Raw genomic sequence first — 21,832 nt, 5'->3', positions numbered from 1 at the left:
AAAGGTAAGGGAGAAAAAAGGTGATGTCCAGGGTGGGTGGGGTCTTTAACTCTTTCACCGCCAGCGTTTTTAAAAAAAAGTTGCCAGCCAGCGCCAGCGTTTTTCATGATTTTCACAAAAGTTTCATGTCTTCCAGAAAATGTTCTTCTTCAAATATATAAACATACAATATACCAAATGAAAGAACAAACCCTCTGCTTTCAAACAAAAAAAACCTGTTTCATCCTACCTTCAGTAGTTCTTTTGTAAACAGCTTTTGAATATGGGTAGGTTTCTGCAAAAACACCACATTTTGAGCAAAAAGCAGAGATAATTCCATTTTTGTGACGGACTTTTCATAGAGTTCCCATTCAGAGCGATCTTTAAAACAGACACGGACATGCAGCAGCTTGCGGTATTGTGGAAAGACGGAAAAACTCTTCATTGGCGGGGAAGCGTTTTCTCTTGATTGACGAGATATCTCGTCAATGGCGGGGAAAGAGTTTAAATGCCATTAGCCTTTTTTTTAAGTCGGCTAGTGTATGTGTCTTTGAGTCACTGAGAAAGTAAAGTCTTTGTTGAGCCTTCCTCACCTGATGAGAGATGAATGTAGACCAGGTGAGGAGCTTTCTACCCTTTTACCTCCTCCTTGTTTATGTGGAGAACGCTGTCATTTCCTTGGTCTTGGTGATGTTTAACTCCAGGTTATTGTGTGAACACCATTCTGTTGAATCTCTTAGTGAAAGTACTGTATGCTTACCATCCCTGTTTACCATCTTATTGCTGATGTTGTTTTGGCACCCGTCCCGATTCTTTTTGCGTGTCTCTTCTTTTTGAAAATGCTTTAGTTGGCATCGAAAGCGGCAAAACCAACATCCCCGTCGGGGCGAAATTACAAATGTTCATACACATCGGCTCATCTGATTACGAGGCTGATCGTGTTTACGTACATTGGCAGGAATCTCAGTGAATATCCTACATCCCCACAGTTTCAAGTTTACATTCATCAAATCTTGATCGGCCCACTCCCACACATCCAAAGCCATGAGAATTATCATCAGGAGTTATTAGGAAGACGTAGTATTTGAAACGGCATATTTCTCAGGCCGTCTGGGACTCCGGGCGTGCTTCGGCATAATTATGAATTGTTTATCTGACTTTCAATAACAGCATTTTACATTAGTTATGTGTTGTGACTCTGGGTATTGTAATAAGATCGGATTATTCTGGGATTTGGTCTGGTTTGAAACACTGCATCCATCTACGGCAGCAGGTACGATGAGGATGTTGGAGCCACTCATATTGAAGCATCGTGAAATGTCAGGGTTGCTTAAGAGAGCTTTTGTGGGTTATGAAAGATGAAGTCATTGGACATTTTCATTCGACCGGTTATGAGAGTGGTTCAAATCCTAATCCACTAATCAGAAAATGAACAGCTGTTAGCTTCACGTGAAGAAATGAATAAAGAGCTGCTTTAGATGAAGAACTTGTTAGTCTTCACATAAACAGTGCTTAACAAATTTATTCGAGCACCTGTCTATTCGTCTCAAAGATCATCCAGCATCATGAAGTGTTTTAAAGTGGACTCTTTATTTTTTTGAGATGTCTTGATGTTTGTACTTTGAAGTCTGGCTGTCTGAGAATTTTTGGTTAAATTTTTGTGACAGAACTGTCAATAAAATTACATTTTTGTCAGTATTCAAAGCATGCACATGTTCTGGCCGGTCATGTTGTTGATTCAGGTTTCTCATTCTCTCTCTTCAGTAGACGGAAGGATAAGTTACGAATCCCTAGCGGCTGGCTGTGTCATCTCGCTCCCGAGCTCATCCGTCAGCTTTCCCCTGAGACGGCAGAAAACCAGCTTCCTTTCTCCAAACAGTCTGACGTCTTTGCTTTTGGGTGGGTACCCATCAACTAACATCAAAAAATCTTGATATAAGTAAATAATGACAATTTTGTAATTTTGTTTGGGTTACTTCAAGGCTTCAATATCAGGATTCAGTTTTTTGAAAGAGTTTTACACGTTGTATAAAACATGTACAGTAGTAGACATACTCCATTAGGAATGGCTTAAAGCTATGACACCTATATAACTGTCATTGTTTAATGTACTGTATATTGATCAAAACACAATAGTGGTATAGACGGTCGGTTTCAGCAGTAAACACATAAACGGCTTTCGTGGTAAACATTTATTTTTGTTTTTGGTGGAAAATAGTCATGTGACGTCAAACTGGTGCAGCAACCCTCAACTAGGAAAAATGTACAATATGCCACCTTTGGTGTGATTATAACGGTGTGCCAGAATTAATTCACCAACTTTCATCGAGCGCTAAGCGGACTAATCAAAGTCCATTCACACGAGACTACATGCAAAACTGAACATCCACCTGTAGTTAATTTTACCTGACCTGAGCCGTTCCAGAAGCAGCGAGCGTGTGGGCCAAATGAATAACAAGATGGATAGCTGGATGAAGAAATGAAGGAATGCTGCTCTGTTGAGTCCTAACACAATCGCGTCCTCATGTTTTATCTCCATATGGAGGCTCCGCCACACTGTCACTCTGTGGGAGCCAAATACAAAAAGACAGAAAGTTGTCCAGCTGGTACCTAGAGGTCACCCCGAAGCAATTTCTTCCTGCCGTTTCTCTGTTTTTGCATCCACTGATCTCTATGAGTAATGTATTTTAATGCAACAGAGTCCTAAGTTGAGCAGTTGTTTCATATAAAGCCTGATTTAGACTTCTGCGTCATTGTCCATCTTAAAGGAATATTCCATTTTCTTAAAAGAAAAATCCAGATAATTTACTCACCACCATGTCATCCAAAATGTTGATGTCTTTCTTTGATCAGTCGAGAAGAAATTAAGTTTTTTGAGGAAAACATTGCAGGATTTTTCTCATTTTAATGGACTTTAATGGACACCAGCACTTAATACTTAACTCAACACTTAACAGTTTTTTTCAACGGAGTTTCAAAGGACTATAAACGATCCCAAACGAGGCATAAGGGTCTTATCTAGCAAAACGATTGTCATTTTTGACAATAAAAATAACAAATATCCACTTTTAAAGCACAACTTCTCGTTTATATCCGGTCGTCATGAGCTAGCGTGACCCGACGCAATACGTCATCACGTCAAGAGGTCACAGAGGACGAACGCGAAACTCCGCCCCAGTGTTTACAAATGTGGTGAAAGAGGACCGTTCCTACGTTGTTGTATGTCAACTGATACTAATTAATGTCTTTGTGTCAGATTATTGTTTAAAATGGTCCGCAAATGTGGGTTTTATATATGTAACACGTGACCTCCCTACGTCACTACGCATTTACGTTAGGTCGCGCTGGACCGGACCTAAACGAAAAGTTGTGCTTTAAAAAAGTGTATATTTGTTATTTTTCTTGTCAAAAATGACAATCGTTTTGCTAGATAAGACCCTTATGCCTCGTTTGGGATCGTTTATAGTCCTTTGAAACTCCGTTGAAAAAAACTGTTACGTGTTGAGTTAAGTGTTAATTGTTGGTGTCTATTAAAGTCCATTAAAATGAGAAAAATCCTGCAATGGTTTCCTCAAAAAACATAATTTAATCTCGACTGAACAAAGAAAGACATCAACATTTTGGATGACATTGTGGTGAGTAAATTATCTGGATTTTTCTTTTAAGAAAATGGAATATTCCTTTAAGATGCAGATCGCTTACTGCTGTAACATACAATATCAAGGCAAAAGCAGAGGAGGTAGCAGCTTGTTGTGTGTGTTGTTGGAGAATAGACGGCAAATACACAACAACTTTTGTTACAGCCTGTTATCGCTTTATCTTTGTTTTTATTGTCGCAAGTAAAAAATCACATAGGGCCCTATTTTAACAATCTAAGTGCATTGTCTAAAGCGCACAGCGCAACGTCTAAATGGACGTGTCCGAATTCACTTTTGCTAATTTAACGACGGGAAAAATGGTTTGTGCGCCGAGCGTATGGTTAAAAAGGGTTGGTCCTTTTTTTTGGGCGTATAAACGTGCAATAAACCAATGAGAGTCTCATCTCTCATCCCCTTTAAAAGCCAGTTGCGCTGGCGTTAGGTCTAATCCCCATTTAGATGACGGACTTTGTAAACTGAAAAACTAAGTGGAGGAAGAAGATCCGCAGTTTAAGATTAATGTTAAATAATTGTGTTGTTTTTCACTTGTATTGAAATTGTTATTTTTTTATTAAAACCTTTAAAACCTGTTTTCTTTTAGTCATGGAAGTAAAAAAGCAGGCTTTTAATTGCTTTAAATGTATGGCTATCCAATATCTTTAAAAAAAATATTACATGTATGTAAGAAAAGATTTGTACTGTAAAAATACTTTTTTGTAACAAACAGGAGATAAAGAATTTATAAACGGCTCTCCGCACATTTCAGCACTTGGACAGCGTCAGTTTTTTTAAACATTAATTAAAAATGTTTCTCATCTCACCATATCCACAGGTACAGAGTCATCATATACAATAAATCCGTGAGGTAGCATTTAAAAAAAAAAACATTTTAAAACAGATGCATTTGTTTAAAGCAAAGCATTTATTTACTTACCAGGCTGCAGGTGAAGCGGCTCTTTGCGCCTTCTAACGTCTCATAATCGGTCCTCGTCCAAGAGACTCAATAATAATCTTTTACATTCAATCCTTTCATCTTTCATATTTATCTTTCATACATATGCTGCTGCGCATTCATGTATGTGATAAGCAAACCCACGTTGTCCTCTCGTTTAAAGACCCATTTTACTAATGCGCTCTTTAAATAACATAAAACACACTGCCCCATTGACTTTAGACTTTAGAGCAGGTTTTTGTTGTTCAATGGCGTAGTCTATTTTAGTTGACAAAATAGCAACGTTCCAACAATGCGCCTGAACACACCTCGTTTTCAGACCAGATCGCCCATGGGCGCAAAAGGGGGCGCAAATGCATTTGCTTTTTAAACGATGTTAATTGCGCAGGGTGGAAACTAGCAAAATACACTTGCATCGTGCATTGCGCTGCATTGCAGCGGGTGTAAGATAGAGCCCATAATGAAATGTGACACTATATATCAGGTTTTTACCTGAGGGAGGAGTTCTAGCAGACCAATCACAGTGATCTGCGTAAAATTGACGTTTTGTTGCATTTTTGGGGAGGTGCGCGTCATGCATAGACTATGCGGTACACTCGACACAGAAGTACACTGCAAAAAATGACTTTCTTACTTAGTATTTTTGTGTTGTTTTCAGTAGAAATATCTAAAAGTCTTAAATTAAGATGCTTTTTCTAGTCTAGTTTTAGACAAAAAATATACAATTTAAGTGAATTTGTGCATAAAACAGGCAAAAATATCTGCCAATGGGTTTGAGAATTTTTTTCATTTTTCTTAAACAGTTAATTCAAGCTAAATTTTCTCACCCCATTGGCAGATAATTTTGCTTGTTTTAAGCACAAATTCACTTGTTTAGACTTTTTTTTTCTTAGGTCATTTTGTTCATCAGGAAAATACATCTTGATTTAAGAACTTTAAGATATTTCCACTGAAAACAACACCAAAATTCTAAGTAAGAAAATCATTTTTTGCAGTGTGTAAATAGCATTTAGTGGATAATAGCAGAAATATAGATTACCGTGAACTTGTCAGGGAAGCATCATTGGCAGGGAAACATTTTCTCTTAATTGATGAGAGAACTTGTCAATGTCGGGGAAAGAGTTAATGTCTGACAGGTTATGATTATCTGCATCCTTCATAGCTGAACAGCACCGGCCTGATGATGACAAACTTCACTTTTTGGGGGGCATCTTTAGGGGTCAACCGAGTTGCAGAATACAACAAGCAACACAGACAGTGCGTGAATATCGAAGTCTTTGCAAAAGTATTAAAAAAACAGATTTTTTACTGCAGGCCACATGTTTTACATTTGGTTTTAAATTGTCGAGCTCAGATGAGCAGATCACTTCCCTCATTGATTTTTAATAAGCTTTTAATAAGCTCTTAAGTGTGGTTTAGTAAAATTTGCCCTTTAGAGATCAATACCATATTTTCAGCATTATCTTATCAGATGACTTCTAAATAAATGAACTGGAATACAAGAGCATGTGTGAGATAGTAAAAGTGCTTTTGAAAATGTGGTGTTGAAGTCCTTAGCATTTTTCAAATACTCTCATCTCAAACTCTATACTCTTTTTTTTTAGACTCACTTAGTTAAGTTTTTATTATCCTTAAATTGAAGCAAATTATAATTAAGATTCAGTGTTCTATGTATAACATTTATATATAGTAGATATTATGGGGCAGTTTCCCGGACAGTGTTTAGATTAATCCAGGACTAGATCTTGGTTATATTAAGAATTGTTTTTTACAAACGTACCTTACAAAAACAATACTGGTGTGCATCTTGAGATACAACAATGGCACTGATGTATGTTAAGATATGTCTGTACAAAATGTTTTTACATTAAAGGATTACTTTTATATGTACTTTTAAACCACAACTTCTCGTCTTGCACTAGTTGTGTGATGCCCCAGCACTACCTTACGTATTACGTAATCACGATGAAAGGTCACATGTAACATTTGTGAAACGCACACTTGCAGACCATTTTAAACAATTAAACTGACACAAAGACATTCATTATCATTTCACATATAACAATGACAGAACAGTCCTCTTTCTCCACACTTGTATACACTGGAGCGCTAGTTTCGTATACGTCATGTGTGACCTTTCGGCATGATTACGTAATACGTAAGGTCACGCTAGTGCATCACAAAGCTAGTGCAAAAAAATGAAAATATTTTTGCTAGATTAAAGGACAAGTTCGGTATTTTACACTTAAAGCCCTGTTTTCAGATTGTTCATGATGAAATTGAACGGTTTTGACTGAAATTTCGACATATGCGGCTGCCCCGAGAATGTTTGGGTGTTTGTGTTTCACCTCCCACCTCTACAATGGCTCTATGGGTGCACTGGAACAATCCTTCCTAAAATGCATTAAACTTTCGTTTACAAAGACGTAAAACTCACCGAGTGGTCAGGGGTGTTCACTGATATGCTCACACAAAAATCGCTGCAAAATACGCATTCCAACAGATTTTATCGTAGTTTTTGCCAACTCCATTGACTTGTATTAGTTGTGCTGTGTGAGGTACGGTATTACTCCGCGCCGGGAACTTTGTTTCTATTCTTGCAATTGGCAAAGGCGGATTAGCGCCACCACCTGGGCTGGAGTGTTTATTATTCAAGCTCTAAGCGGAAGAATATACGGGTGTGAGGCGTTTGGAAAAATAGGTCCACAAGTTAACAACGAATGCTAAAACAGCTGTTGGAAAGCATCTTTTGCAGCGATTTTTGTGTGCCCCCCTGACCACTCGGTGAGTTTCATGTCTTTGTAAACGAAAGTTTAATGCATTTTAGGAAGGATTGTTCCAGTGCACCATTAAACCCATTGTAGAGGTGTGAGATGAAACACAAACACGCGAAAAATCTCAGGGCAGCCGCAAATGTCGAAATTTCAGTCAAAACCATTCTATTTCACCATAAACAATCTGAAAACAGGGCTTTAAGTGTAAAATACCGAATACATTTCATGTCTTTTGCGTGCCTAAGTTCGTTATTTCAAATGTAGGCGCGCAGTATGCACGCTCATAATGGAAGCGGCGTGGTCGCGATGCGCATGCCATGCGACGCGCTTGTTTTGATCCAGGGGCGTCCGCACCGCATCGAGTTAAAAACATTTTCACTTTCTAGAATGCCGGAAGTGCACTGCATGTCATGTGACAAGAATCAACAGACGGTCACATTTCCGCACGGATTTAGACGCGAAATGTGACCCGCCCCAAAGACCCTTATGCCGCAGTTGGGATCATTTAGAGCCCATTGAAGCTGCATTGAATCTGCAAACCATTGAGGTCCACTAAAGTCCATTATAATTATGGAGAAAAATCCTGGAATGTTTTCCTCAAAATAAAACTTGATTTCTTTTCAGCTGAAGAAAGAAAGAGATAAACATCTTGAATGACATGGGGATAAGTATATTATTAGAATTTTTTTTTATGAAAGTAAAATAATCCTTTAAGGATTTTAGTCTAGGAATAGAATAAACCCTGTCTGGGAAACGGCCCCTATTACACTCAATGTTTATATATTTATATTTTTTGTACAAAATTTTAAGTATAGTGACACAATTCTCATTGACATATGTTTCAGCACTATCTGGTACGAGCTGCATGCGCGCGAGTGGCCCTTTAAGAATCAGCCGGCTGAAGTCATAATCTGGCAGGTTGGCAGTGGAATGAAGCCCAACCTCACGCACATCGGCATGGGCAAGGAGATATCTGTGAGTCTGTACACTCTCATAAAACACATAGATATGGTGCTTAACAAATGTATTGGACCACCACCAGTGGCAACTCGTGACTGCTCATCCGAGGGGTGCTAATTCAAAATATGTGTTATGCGCTTTGAGAGATCCTATGTGCATCATGTGTTTTGTCAAAATAAGTGCCTGCTGCACACGCGTCAAAACCGTTTATGATAAAAGAGACGCTCATGTTCGCAAAATCCACACAAGACACTACCTTAACACTAAACTCTGATTACGAATGAAATTATGCGTGTATCTGGCAAACGCGAGTGTCTCTGTTATCATAAACCCTTTAGACGCATCGGCAGCAAGCACTTATTTTGGCAGAACACATGATGCACACAGGATCTCTCGGTGCGCAGAACACGTATTTTTAAAAAAGGAACCACACACATGACGGGCTACATACATTTTGTGATGAACTTCGTATCGAGCGCCCTCGAAAACAGAAGTCACGGGCCGCCACTGACAGTCACAGCTGGCATTGTAGTAAAATCATTCAATTAACTTCTTATGAGGCAAATAAATTGGCGTTAAACCTGATTATGATAATTATAGTTCACACGACATGAAATTCATTTTCTAAACCTCATGCTTTTCCAAACCCCTGTGATTTCCATTTGCCTGAGGAACACAAAAGGAAAATTTAGAGCATTGAATGAATGTTTTTTTTTATCTCGAGCAGGACATTCTGCTGTTTTGTTGGGCGTACGAATCGGAGGAGCGACCCAGCTTCTCCAAGCTGGTGGAACTTCTGGAGAAACTCCCCAAACGCAACCGTCGCCTGTCGCACCCCGTGCACTTCTGGAAATCAGCTGAGTATGTGAAATGAGCTAAACTACAACAACAAATAAACAAATAAAATAAACTAGCGCTAAACTATACGATCGAGAGATATAACGTTAATATTAAAACAAAGACTGCGTCAACGTGGCTACGAAAACCTCACGAAGGGTTGCTACATGAATTGTGCATGTATTTTGCGACGTAATCATTTAGCGCAATATATTTTCTTGTGTTGTATTTGATCATAAAACAGATTTGTTTTGTTTTTTGGCTTAATCTGTTCGCATATTTCAACTGCTTGTGATTATTTCCCATTGTTATCTTTGAATGAATTACTCCACTTTTGGTGAATGTCGTTTTCTTTCGTCCGACCACATAGATGATGCATTTTTATAAACGATTACAACTTGTTTTATTGTAAGTGAGTTTTGTCTGTATTGTTATATATATTTTTTAGATTCAGTATTTATTTTCTTCTTTAAGAAATGGTTTCTTAATTTTCTTTCATTCATGGTCTATCAGTGTTTCATTGATTTCCATTCTTGTATTGCGCATCGTTTTTATTTTTACGCTGGGACGTTCAAAGCTTTACCATTAGGGAGGTGTACATGTATATATTCTAGAATGTGACGAATTTCCTGTTGCGTTGTAGATAAGGTTGTGCTCTCATTTGTGCATTTAGCATTGCCTATAGATGCGATGGCGCCGTATTTAAACGTGTCGCCGTCCGGCACGTATGTATATTATCGACACTTGAATTGTATCATGCCTAACTGTGACAAAACCTGGGGTAAAATGCTATTCCTGAGCCTACCATGAAAGGGATAGATAGCCGACCGTATCTATCACACTTACGAACCTTTTACTTATCATTGCATACTTAAGAATGTTTAAGCATAAATTAAAGCTTTGCGTTGTTTGTACTATAGGTTACACATTCTTGTATTGTAAAGAATATATCATAAGTAACAGTGCACTTTTCTCCGCACACACATTTGTATATTATTATATAGTTCACGACTCATTAAAATGACTGTTGCATGTTGCAAGTTATGGATTGTGTCCATGTTGTAACACAGAACGACGATCACGTCAACACGCGTGCGAAGGTTCGATTCGATCTCTTTTAAGTTCGCTGTCGCTAGTTGGGTATGGCTTGCCGAAAAACGCTAAACCGCTTTTTCTTCATCTCAGCGCCAAGCATTTACAGACAATCCGCTCACGTGTAAAGCCATGGTTTTCGATCATAAACAGTGCCAGTGTTGAAATGCTCACAAACTTCTTGCTGCTGTTATTTTTCAAAGTCTATTTTAGGATCGTCGGGCGTGCGTTTATATTTGTACAATGCATGCGAACCTTTTTAGGGGGTCTGTTCATTTTCGAGACCCTCAAGATAGGGCCACACAGTACAGTAGTTTTACAAACTACGACAAACAACCAATGTAAGAAAGTAATACAAATATAGTCTATATCAGGCACAATTTTAAACCTACAAATATATAGATGTACTCGAATGTTTATAATGTTTTAAAATAGGACAATGAGGAAGTGTGTGGACAGTGTTTACGCACTGAAAATGTAAGGAGAAATCGGATTTTGATAAGCAGCTTCCATATCAGGCCTATTTAACAGGCTGTAGACTTTGCTTAATGATCTGTTGCTGTAATTAATATTCAAATCATTGAATCCGACCTCATTGCCATCTATTATTATTATATTTCTGCGTCATTAAGAATGTATGAATTGTATTCTCTCTCTTTGTGTGTGTGTGTTTTTACCCATCCATACGTTTATTTGGTGGTCATTATTTCATAACACTTTTCCATCGCTCTAGTTTACATTTCTTTTACTGATACTTTGTGCGCGTCTTTGCGGGTTTATTTGAGTTTTTGTATGTATTATTTGTTGTAAGTATATAAAAGCTTGTATTTACTGATGCCTTACGGCTCATGGCTTTGCGACTGGTACTCATCCCAAGCTTTCTTTACATTCATCCTTTATGAAGATGTATGAAAATAAAAAGGTGTTGATTTTGGACTTTCGTTTTTTGTTTGTCATTTCTTTTACTCCTTGTCATGAGTCACGTTTTATGTTAACAAAAAATGTGTCAAATCTTAACATACACACATATTAGTTTATTTTAATTATTTAATATTTTAATAAGATTGATCGTAATCAATAAAAGCTTTGACTAAAATCTTTAATATAAACTAAAATAACAGTAGCCTATAATGCAGTTAAAACTGCACTACATACACTCACCTAAAGGATTATTAGGAACACCATACTAATACTGTGTTTGACCTCCTTTCAACTGCCTTAATTCTACGTGGCATTGATTCAACAAGCTGCTGAAAGCATTCTTTAGAAATGTTGGCCCATATTGATAGGATAGAATCTTGCAGTTGATGAAAATTTGTGGGATGCACATCCAGGGCACGAAGCTCCCGTTCCACCACATCCCAAAGATGCTCTATTGGGTTGAGATCTGGTGACTGTGGGGGCCATTTTAGTACAGTGAACTCATTGTCATATTCAAGAAACCAATTTAAAATGATTCGAGCTTTGTGACATGGTGCATTATCCTGCTGGAAGTAGCCATCAGAGGATGGGTACATGGTGGTCATAAAGGGATGGACATGGTTAGAAACAATGCTCAGGTAGGGCATGGCATTTAAACGATGCCCAATTGGCACTAAGGGGCCTAAAGTGTGCCAAGAAAACATCCCCCACACCATTACACCACCATCACCAGCCTGCACAGTGGTAACAAGGCATGATGGATCCATGTTCTCATTCTATTTACGCCAAATTTTGACTCTACCATCTGAATGTCTCAACAGAAATCGAGACTCATCAGACCAGGCAACATTTTTCCAGTCTTCAACTGTCAAATTTTGGTGAGCTCTTGCAAATTGTAGCCTCTTTTTCCTATTTGTAGTGGAGATGAGTGGTACCCGGTGGGGTCTTCCGCGTTTGTAGCCCATCCACCTCAAGGTTGTGCGTGTTTGGCTTCACAAATGCTTTGCTGCATACCTCGGTTGTAACGAGTGGTTATTTCAATCAAAGTTGCTCTTTTATCAGCTTGAATCAGTCGGCCCATTCCTTAAGCATCAACAAGGCATTTTTGCCCTCAGGTCTGCCACATACTGGATGACCTGTGAAAATCCCAGTAACTGAGCAGATTGTGAAATACTCAGACCGGCTCGTCTGGTACCAACAACTATGCCACGCTCAAAATTGCTTAAATCACCTTTCTTTCCCATTCTGACATTCAGTTAGGAGTTCAGGAGATTGTCTTGACCAGGACCACACCCCTAAATGCATTAGATATTTGCATTAATGAAAAATTTAACAGGTGTTCCTAATAATCCTTTAGGTGAGTGTATGTGAGTTTAAGTCCATTGTTTTCTACACATAGTTTATGTCTGTATTCATCCTGGTATAGTGATATGAATAAAAAAATTATATTAATTCAATGAAAGTCAGAGTGGCCCCTGTAGATTTCTTTAGCTTTAGCTAGCAGTGAAACTTGTATTGAATGGTATTTTATTATTTAATTTAAAGAAAAAAATAATGCATACCCCTATTGTCACCTTGTGTACCCGTAACACCTCGGGTACATTGATTTAATCATACAAATATGTTAAACTCTAATAAAACTGGTTCAGTTAGATGTTACTGCACAAGCACATTTTACACAGTCAGATATTAATGTACAAAGCTTTCACTGGGACAGTACCATTTAGAAAAGGGTCCTTATTTGTAACATTTAGGTACACATATGAACCTTTGAAGTATACCATACCTTTGAGATACTTATATGCACCCTTTAGGTACAAATGTGTACTTTATAAGAAACTCATGAAATGTCATAAGCTAATTTCTTCACTTGCTTTTAATTCCTTTCTTCACAGATGAGTTTTTACCAGGTCAGATCATTGTTTAAAAATCCAAATGTGATGCCATATTTATAAATGCATAATTAACTCTTTATTTGTTCCTGTAGCTCAGCTGGTAAAGCATTGCATTGACAATGCAAAAAGGTCATCAGTTTGATTCCCAGGAAACACACAAAAAGAATGTATGTAAGTTGTTTTGGGATAACAGGCAGCGTCTGCCAAGTCCATAAATGTAAATATAACACCTATATGTAACCTATAAATATTGTTTAATATTATTGTTTAAAGAATTATACATATAAAGCGTCATCCTATTCAAAACATATGCATAAATGCCAAATGCATAAATGTCAATGCAAAATGGATAATTAATAGTATAGTACTATAAGTGCATTAAGTGATGTTCACCAGACAACAACATAAAAATGAATTATTCCACACAAGCACTTTAACACAACACACTCTCTCTCTCTCTCTCTCTCTCTCTCTCTCTCTCTCTCTCTCTCTCTCTCTCTCGTGTTGAGAGCACACAGTAGTTTCTCGGGACACCTATGATGCTTATATGAGTCATAGAGTGAACAATTTTTTATTAAAAAACAACACCTACAGCACCTTTAATAAAGATGTGAGCAAAATCACTTGAAATTACATTTTACATTTTGTCTTAAAAAATACACCTTCGCCGAATAGACTGGTGTGAAGAAACATACAGATAAAGGGATCAATGTAGTGTCATTGAGATTCTCTAATTAAAGCAAATAAACTCAATTACTTTCCTGCAGAGTCATGCAAGTGTTAGTGCTTATGTGCAAGCAAAGGCAAATGGAGTACTGTTATAAAAGACAATAAAACGCAAACCCACACAAGATTATTAGTAGGGGAACTTTAATTGAATTTGGATCACTAAGTTAGAGAGAGAGAGAGAGAGAGAGAGAGAGAGAGAGAGAGAGAGAGAGAGCATTATAAAGCAAGTAAAGGAGGACAAAAAATACAAAATTTGTATTTATATGTACTGCTTTGTATTGTTCCAAAACCACGTGAGAGAATAAAATTTAAAAGCATTGAGTTTATCGATCTTTGACCAAATCCATAGGTGTTTGCATGTAGTGAAGGTAAACCCAGAATGCATTGCGACAAGCGTGATGGAGAAGTAAACCTAAAATGGTGGAACAAAGGAAGTAAATTATATATTTTAGAAAGAAATTATATAATTATAATCTAAAATTTTAATAAATTTAAAAGGATGTCTAATATTGACTTTGACTCATTTTACTTCTTTAATATTTGCATTATTACTATAATTACATTCTAAATGTATTAAAATTAATATTGTATTTGTTATTTGTTTAATTAAACTCAGAATACTCTGAGTAAACACTTTATTTGAAGGGGTGTTCATAAGACTGACATGTGTCATGTCATAATCATGACATGACACATGCTATGAACATGAAAGAGATTTGACAAATGTCAAAAGTGTCAGTCGTTCAATTATGTCATTTTTAATGCAAAGATGACATTGTTTGAGATGTTATGACAACTTGACATTAACCAATACATCATAACTTGTCATAACAACTTGACATTACCAAGACAGCATAACGGACCACTTTTTACCAGTAATATAAATATAATTTGTCATTAAAATGTTATTAAGTGTTAATGCTCTGTCAAATAGTTTTATAACAGTGTCATGAATATTTTTCTTGACCTCAACTACAGTGGTACAAATATAATTCATCATTAAAATGTCATTAAGTGTTAATACTCTGTCAAATAGTTTTATAAAAGCGTAATGAATATTTTTCTTGACCTCAACTACAGTAGTACAAATATAATTCATAATTTAAATGTTATTAAGTGTTTATACTCTGTCAAATAGTTTTATAACAGTGTCATAAATATTTTTCTTGACCTCAACTACAGTGGTACAAATATAGTTTGTCATTAAAATGTAATTAAGTGTTAATACTCTGTCAAATAGTTTTATACCAACTTCATTAATATTCTTCAGTTCAAGATGTTTTTTTAAGTTTCCTCCATTTGTTTAACAAATAAAATCAGTTATTCAATAATAATAATAATAATTGTAATTGATATTATTATATTTTATTGCATTTGGAGACCAAGGGCCCTATCTTGCACCCAGCGCAATTGACTTTGTCAGTGACGCATGTATCATTCGTATTTTGCGCCGGCGCACAGCGGGGTTTTTCCCTCCACAGATGCACGTCAGCAAACTAGGGAATGAACTTGCGCTCCCTGGGCGGTTCAGCGCAAAAAGGAGGCGTGTTGCGGCGCAAACCATCTCTTATGCTATTTTGCAGTTTCAAAAAACAATTGCGCTACTAACCAAAAAAAACTAGTCTAAAGTCAGTGGCGCGTTGCGCGTTGTTCATTATGCTATTTTAAGGGCGCATGCTTGACCATAATGTATAGCGTGCACAACGCGCACACACTTTGCTTATCTAATCTACACAGATGCAACAGTTATTTTTGCAAATCATAAATTGTTACACTTAAAAATATTAATACACGAGATAAGGGGAATCATAGTGGTGAGCATTGTGGTGATAGTTTTTATTTATTCTCATGCAAATAACGATTAAAATATTTTCATAACTTTGTTGTGTGGCTGTATTACATTTATTTTATGTAAATAATAGTTAAAATGTTTTCATAAGAAACCTTAATGTATATGAACTTGATTTGTAAGAGTACTTTGAGGTTGGACCTTGCTTGCGTTTCTTGGGTCCGATTTCAAAGCCCCCAAACCCTTTCAGCGGTGAGGGTGGACGCAGCGATGTCCTCTGCTGGCGTCAAGTCCTGAGGCAGATCCACCTCCCGTTACACGGCGTGCCCGATTTATGCTGGCAAGTGCACTGTAAAAAATTGCTGTAAAAAAACGGGGAATTTTGGACAGTAATTTACCGTTTCTCATAAATACAGTTGAATACTGTAAATAAACATTAATATGACAAACAAAATAATAACAGCAAGCTCCTGTTCAGTCTTACGGGATAATACAGTATTTTTTGGTTTGGTCAGGCATGTCAGACATGTGACGAGCTCATCTGCAACCATGAATAAAACTGATTTAACTACACTGTTTTTCTGCATTTTATTATACGAGAAGGAAGCAGAATTAAAGACTGTCTATCCATTTTCACTCCGATTGTGACCCTACCAGCACTGAGACGGACGACGAATTCACTTGTTTTTTACTCCTCGCCTGTATATCAAGGTAAGCACAAACTGAACAGAGTCTGTGTTTCTAAGTGAAATAATTGACAAAATGTTATATATATTTGCTTATTTTTGAAATATTTCTAAAAACGATTTATTTGATTTTGACATATTTAGGGCAGATTGTTAAACGAATTGGCAACTAGCTATATAGGTTAAATACAAATAAAGATGCTAATGTTAATTTGCAATCTAATCAAATGTCTGACTGATGTGCGATTATCTATTGATATTTTTTAAAATCTACATGAGGGATTGGGCTCTGTTTCACCATTTGTTTGTATCTTTTTTCAATGTGTGCACTTTTAATCTTTGTACAGTGCCTCGTGAATGTGTTAACATTTAGCCTAGTCCCATTCATTCCTATGGCTCCAAACAGGGATGAATTTAGAAGCCACCAAACACTTGCATGTTTTCCCTATTTAAAGACTGTTACATGAGTAGTTACACAAGTAAGTTTGGCACAAAATAAAACTTTTGTTTGGAGCCATTGGAATGATTGTGGCTAGGCTAAACGCTACATTCACGAGGCACTGTAAAAGATGAAGTGCACGCATTGAAAAAAGATAGGGCTGTATTAATTCGTCTAAGTTGAGGTAAGAACATAGTAAAATATTGAAAACGGCTAGTCCAAGGCTGATACTGCTGGGTAAGTGTAACACTAAGGTATGGAGTATAAAACAATAAAACAGTAGGCCTATAGAAAAGTCTTTCAGTCTGTCTAAAAAATCTCTTTCTGTAATTAATATCATTAGCTTTTCTAAGTAATGGATTTGTAGCAGTATAATATCTGATAGTTTTTTGGGACATTAACTATAATTGTTGTCTGCATCAGTTGCTGGTGATGAAGTTACATTTGGAGGTTGGATGATCAGCAGTGAAAACATCATCATCTGTGAAGGCAAGATGAAGCTGTGAGGACACTGGAGTTTGTTCAAAGGTAAATCCTCTACTAGCTGTTCAAGAATGTCACATTGCGTTAAATTAGTGTCACATTGCGTTAAACTCTTTCTTTTTTGTAAATTGACTTTAATTGCATTAGGTCTTTTAAATAGTAAGTCGAAGTTTAAGCTAGCATGTGCATATAGACATAACACTGGGTTTTGGCCAAATTTGTTGTCATGCTACATGTTTTTGAATAAAGTATTTCTCTCTCATTACTGCCAGAATGGCAACAACCAGAATATTTATACTGTGAATGCAGTTGGTTTTATCTGTCTTCATTGCAATTAATCTTTACTTCTCTCATTGTACTTTGTAGATGCTTAATTGGTGTGAACCCTAAGAGGTGAACAAAAGCAGGCAGGTGAAGGTGTCCGAGAAGACAGGAAAGCTTGTCCAGAAAAACGCAGCAACTGTTAATCCCCATGTGACCACCCTCATCAAAAACTTCATGGACTTTGAGTGGCTTTCACATTGTATTGTGCAGTGTTGTGATATTTATGTGACATCACAGCATTATGTTTTATTCAGCCCAGTCTCATTAGTGAGGCAGAAACTGACATTTAAGAATGCACTGAATTTTGTTATATTTAATAAAAACAGTGTTTTATCATCATCCTTTGTTTGAGAATTTTTTTGCAAGCAATTTTAAGTGTTTATTTTAAAATTACATTTTAACAATGCTAGAAAAATCACATTCTACAGTATAAATAACAGCAGGAACCCTAAAATAACGTATAATGCATCCAAACATCTGACAGTATTATACTGTGCAGCTCCCTTTTTTTACAGTACTGTCTCGTAATATTTGTACAGTAAAAAACTGTTGTTGTAAATTACAGTAGGTAATCTGTAAAATTACAACTATATGCTGGCAAATCTAGCTGCCAGTATATTACTGTAATTTAACAGTGAAATTTTTTACAGTGTGTGGGATTCCCCCGTACAAGGACGTCGGTCTCCTCGGCTGTGAACCGCTCCTGGCGTGCGCCTGGTAAATCCGTCATAATAATAGCAACCAGCCATGGAACTTGCGCCCTTGCGTTTAAAGGGAATGTTGGCTAGCGTTCTGATTGGTTTATTTGACGATACGCCCAAACCACACCTATGAATAATGAACCTACTTCAGACCAACCCCTTATTGATTTGCGCCCGGCGCAAGAGTTATTTCTCACGCCGGGAAAATAGCAACAGCACCCAAGATCCGCCCACAAACTCACTTGCGCGTTGCGCTTCGCACTTGCGTTTCAGATCGTTAAAATAGAGCCCCAAGTCACCTTAAATTAAATTAAATCAATGCAATAATCGGTTAAGCCATGCAATGTTGGGTCATGCATTTTGCTGCAAAGTTAATTACAATAAATTAAATTGATTAAATGTTTTGTTAGATTTTTCTTCTAGGTTAGAAATTACAGACCCCTCTGTTTGAGGAGGAACATGTTCTGTTAGTTGTCAGTTTTTTATGTATTTTGCTCATACATAAAGTTAAGTAATATTTTGACGTGTCTGTTGCATTTTGTTAAGGTATTTAAAATTAATTGACATATATTAAAACTTAATGACATTTAAATGACAGTTTAATGTAATGTTAACTCATGAAGCTAGGTATTTTCTTAATATTTAATTCTGCTAATTCTGCTAATTATTCTGCTATGTAATGTTTATGACAGATTTATGACAAGTTATGATGTATTGGTTTATGTTAAGTTGTCATAACAAAGACACTTCAAACAATGTCATCTTTGCATTAAAAATGACATAATTGAACAAATGATACCTAATGACAAATGTGCATAAAATCTGCTTCAGTTCATGGCACGTGTCATGTCATGATTATGAAGGTGTCATGTCAGTCTTATGAACACCCCTTCAAGTAAAGTGTTACCGTAATGTCTCCATAGCAGGGCTTTTAAAAACTTTTGTCATCCATATCCTAAATTATACCTAAACATTTTAATTGAATAGTGCATTTGCATTTTTAACTCCAAAACATTTATTTTCATCCATTTTAAAGTTTTTATTAGTAGTATTTTACATCATTATATTTATTGTTACCTGTTATTTGTACATAAAACATATATGTCCATCTTGCATGAGATTTCAGTTTTACGATGGATTGTAGTGTTGTATAATGGTCACATGACATTCAGATTAAACAAATAAAATAAATATTTTTGTTAGTAAATGTTTTATTTAGATTAAATTTCTTTACATTTTATGATTTCATTGTAATTAAAAAAAATTATTTCATCAACTCACAAACCCCCTACAATTACCCCACAAACCACCAGGACTTTACGAACCCCAGATTGGGAAACCCTGTCCTATTGCAATGCATTTTTAAGACAATACACACCAAACAATATTTTGTCTTTTTGTCCAGTGTATGATGTGTTGAATTTAATCTTTTGTTGAAAAGTTTTGAATGCGTCACTGTCTCTGTTTTACCCAAACATGACGGCATCTCTCATCCATAATTAATGAATCGGGTCTCTCTGAATGAATCTGGAATAATAACCAAACACAAAGGTAAACAACATTTCCAAATCTCGTTTTTCTACGCTCCTCTTCGAGTTTGAAGTGAATTCATGGCTTCAAGCTCTTCGAGTTTCTACTGAAAATGAGCATTTTCGCTCCAATCTAAAGGGTGACCAGGCACAGGTACTCTATCAATATATGCCTTTTCAACGTGGGAGGACTTTCTGACCAATTTCATGCTTCAGATGTCTAGTTTAAAAGTCATACGCGCAGAAGAGCACAGGTTTCTCTAACCCCACAGAAGACACCCACACGCTTCACTAAGCTTTCTCAGATTAGTCACGAACTTGGGCCGACAAAACAGAAAGCAGAGAGAGACCGAAAAGGGGTTAGATTTAAAGTTGAGTGATGAAAGCGTGGTTATTTTCTATTGGGCAGCAGGTCGGTGATCCACTAACAGTGAGCTGATGGTACCGACCAAAACGCTGACTCAGAATCTAAAGTATCTGCAAATCCAGACTTGCAACATATACAAGCAACCATAATGCAGACGGCAGGGTGAATAACTAACAACCCCATTTAAGGGGAAAACATTTTGGAAAGGATACTGCACTAGTGGCAACTATAGGGACAGTCCAATCCATCAGAAAAGAAGGACAGAGTCATAATCTCTCATTCTGGTTCAACATGATCTGTTTTCCTTTTCATAGGCTGTGACAGCGACGGCCTCCTGTTGTTCCTCACCAGGCTTTGCTACTGTATCTCCCATTATCCTACTTTTGGACAACAACCAATCACATCCTCAAGGTTTTTACATCATCGATCACATGACAGGAAATCACGATATGCTGGCTTTGGAGGGCAATGGGCAGAGTTCATATAGACAAACCTTTATATGTGTTTTAAGTCTAAGCTGGCTTATGATGGTTAGTTGTGACTTTAAGGATGCATCTTTAAGGATGCACAGATCTCTCAATTTACCAAAATGATCTTCTGCTGACATCACAACCATGCCAAGACACTCATGCTGTGTGCACTTTCACTTGTCCCTGATGAAGAAAAGGTACAAAAGATGGGTCAGTACCCTTTAAAAAGACCCTAATATGTACCTGTGAGGTACCAATATTTGAAGTACTAATATGCACAAATGTGTACTTTTTGAAAGCGTATACTGCCCTAGTAATCTTTTTCCAAGAGTCAGTCATTCATTTTCTGAGAAATGTAACCTTGCAACTCTGTAATTCTTATAAAACATCACTCGACTTTGTCTGAGAGATCGAACATGTAACATTTTGACTCAACTTATCACTCATTTCATCTGAAAATATAAAAATCTTCTTATTTTTTTAAATGTTGGGTTATTTTCAACCCAGTGCTGGGTTAAAAAGGAGCAAACCCAACGTGCCACGTTATAATTTAACTTATGTTGGGTTGTTTCAACACAAAAAATTGGGGTTAATTTAACTCAATAACCCATCATATTTTGGATTGTGGTAGAAGTGCACACTTCATATTAACATCTCTGTTTTGCATCCAATCTTTTGTTCGTTTTGTTGTTTCCTGTGTGTAGCTACTGCTTCGATGCCCACCTGACTTATTTGTTCTTTAAAGTAAAACACACAACTATGGTTAAAGACAGACTCAAAAAAAAAAAACATGCTGGGTTATCTTCAACCAAAATGGGAAAATGTTTACTTTTTCCATGTTTAAGTGCTATAATAGTATTTATGCCCAGCTGCACTACTTCCTGAACTTCACCCAGCTCCTTGTTTCCTGTCTGCCATTATTGGACAAACTGATTAATCCAGGTGTGTCTGATTATTGTTGTTGTGACTACTGAGGTCAGGCACACCTGGATTAATCAGTTTGTCCAATAATGGCAGACAGGAAACAAGGAGCTGGCTGAAGTTCAGGAAGTAGTGTAGCTGGGCATAAAGCCTATTGGGTCCACAGTGCTTCTATTAACCTACCTGTAGAAAATGTGTACAACCCAAACTTAGTTTGGTAAACCATTCTCTGCAAGCATAATAATAACTCCCCTTGTGATGTCAGAAGGTGATAATACCTTCCCTTAATAAAAAAAAACATGTTTTGCGTTCACCCTCCTTCACTTCCTTTTTTTATGGAATATTA

The 21,832-nt window shown here is 36.8% G+C and overlaps 1 protein-coding gene across 2 annotated transcripts in view; it reads left to right on the top strand.

The window, feature by feature from the left end:
- Window positions 1-20,975, top strand: part of ksr2 (kinase suppressor of ras 2) — a 136,651-nt gene extending 115,676 nt beyond the window's left edge. The window contains exons 19-22 of one of the 2 annotated variants that reach the window (XM_065250919.2): window positions 1,744-1,878; window positions 8,189-8,318; window positions 9,031-9,164; window positions 20,410-20,975. In XM_065250919.2, the coding sequence (XP_065106991.1) occupies window positions 1,744-1,878; window positions 8,189-8,318; window positions 9,031-9,164; window positions 20,410-20,416 (406 nt within the window). In that variant the 3' untranslated portion in view covers window positions 20,417-20,975. Of the gene's footprint in view, window positions 1-1,743; window positions 1,879-8,188; window positions 8,319-9,030; window positions 11,387-20,409 lie in introns of those variants that run through there. The other variant, XM_065250918.2, reaches the window with a different exon arrangement.
- The last annotated feature ends 857 nt before the right edge of the window (window positions 20,976-21,832 follow it).

Source organism: Paramisgurnus dabryanus, chromosome 5 (genome assembly GCF_030506205.2).
Source record: "Paramisgurnus dabryanus chromosome 5, PD_genome_1.1, whole genome shotgun sequence".
Classification (NCBI taxonomy): Eukaryota; Metazoa; Chordata; class Actinopteri; order Cypriniformes; family Cobitidae; genus Paramisgurnus; species Paramisgurnus dabryanus.
This window is presented reverse-complemented; position numbering and strand designations above follow the sequence as displayed.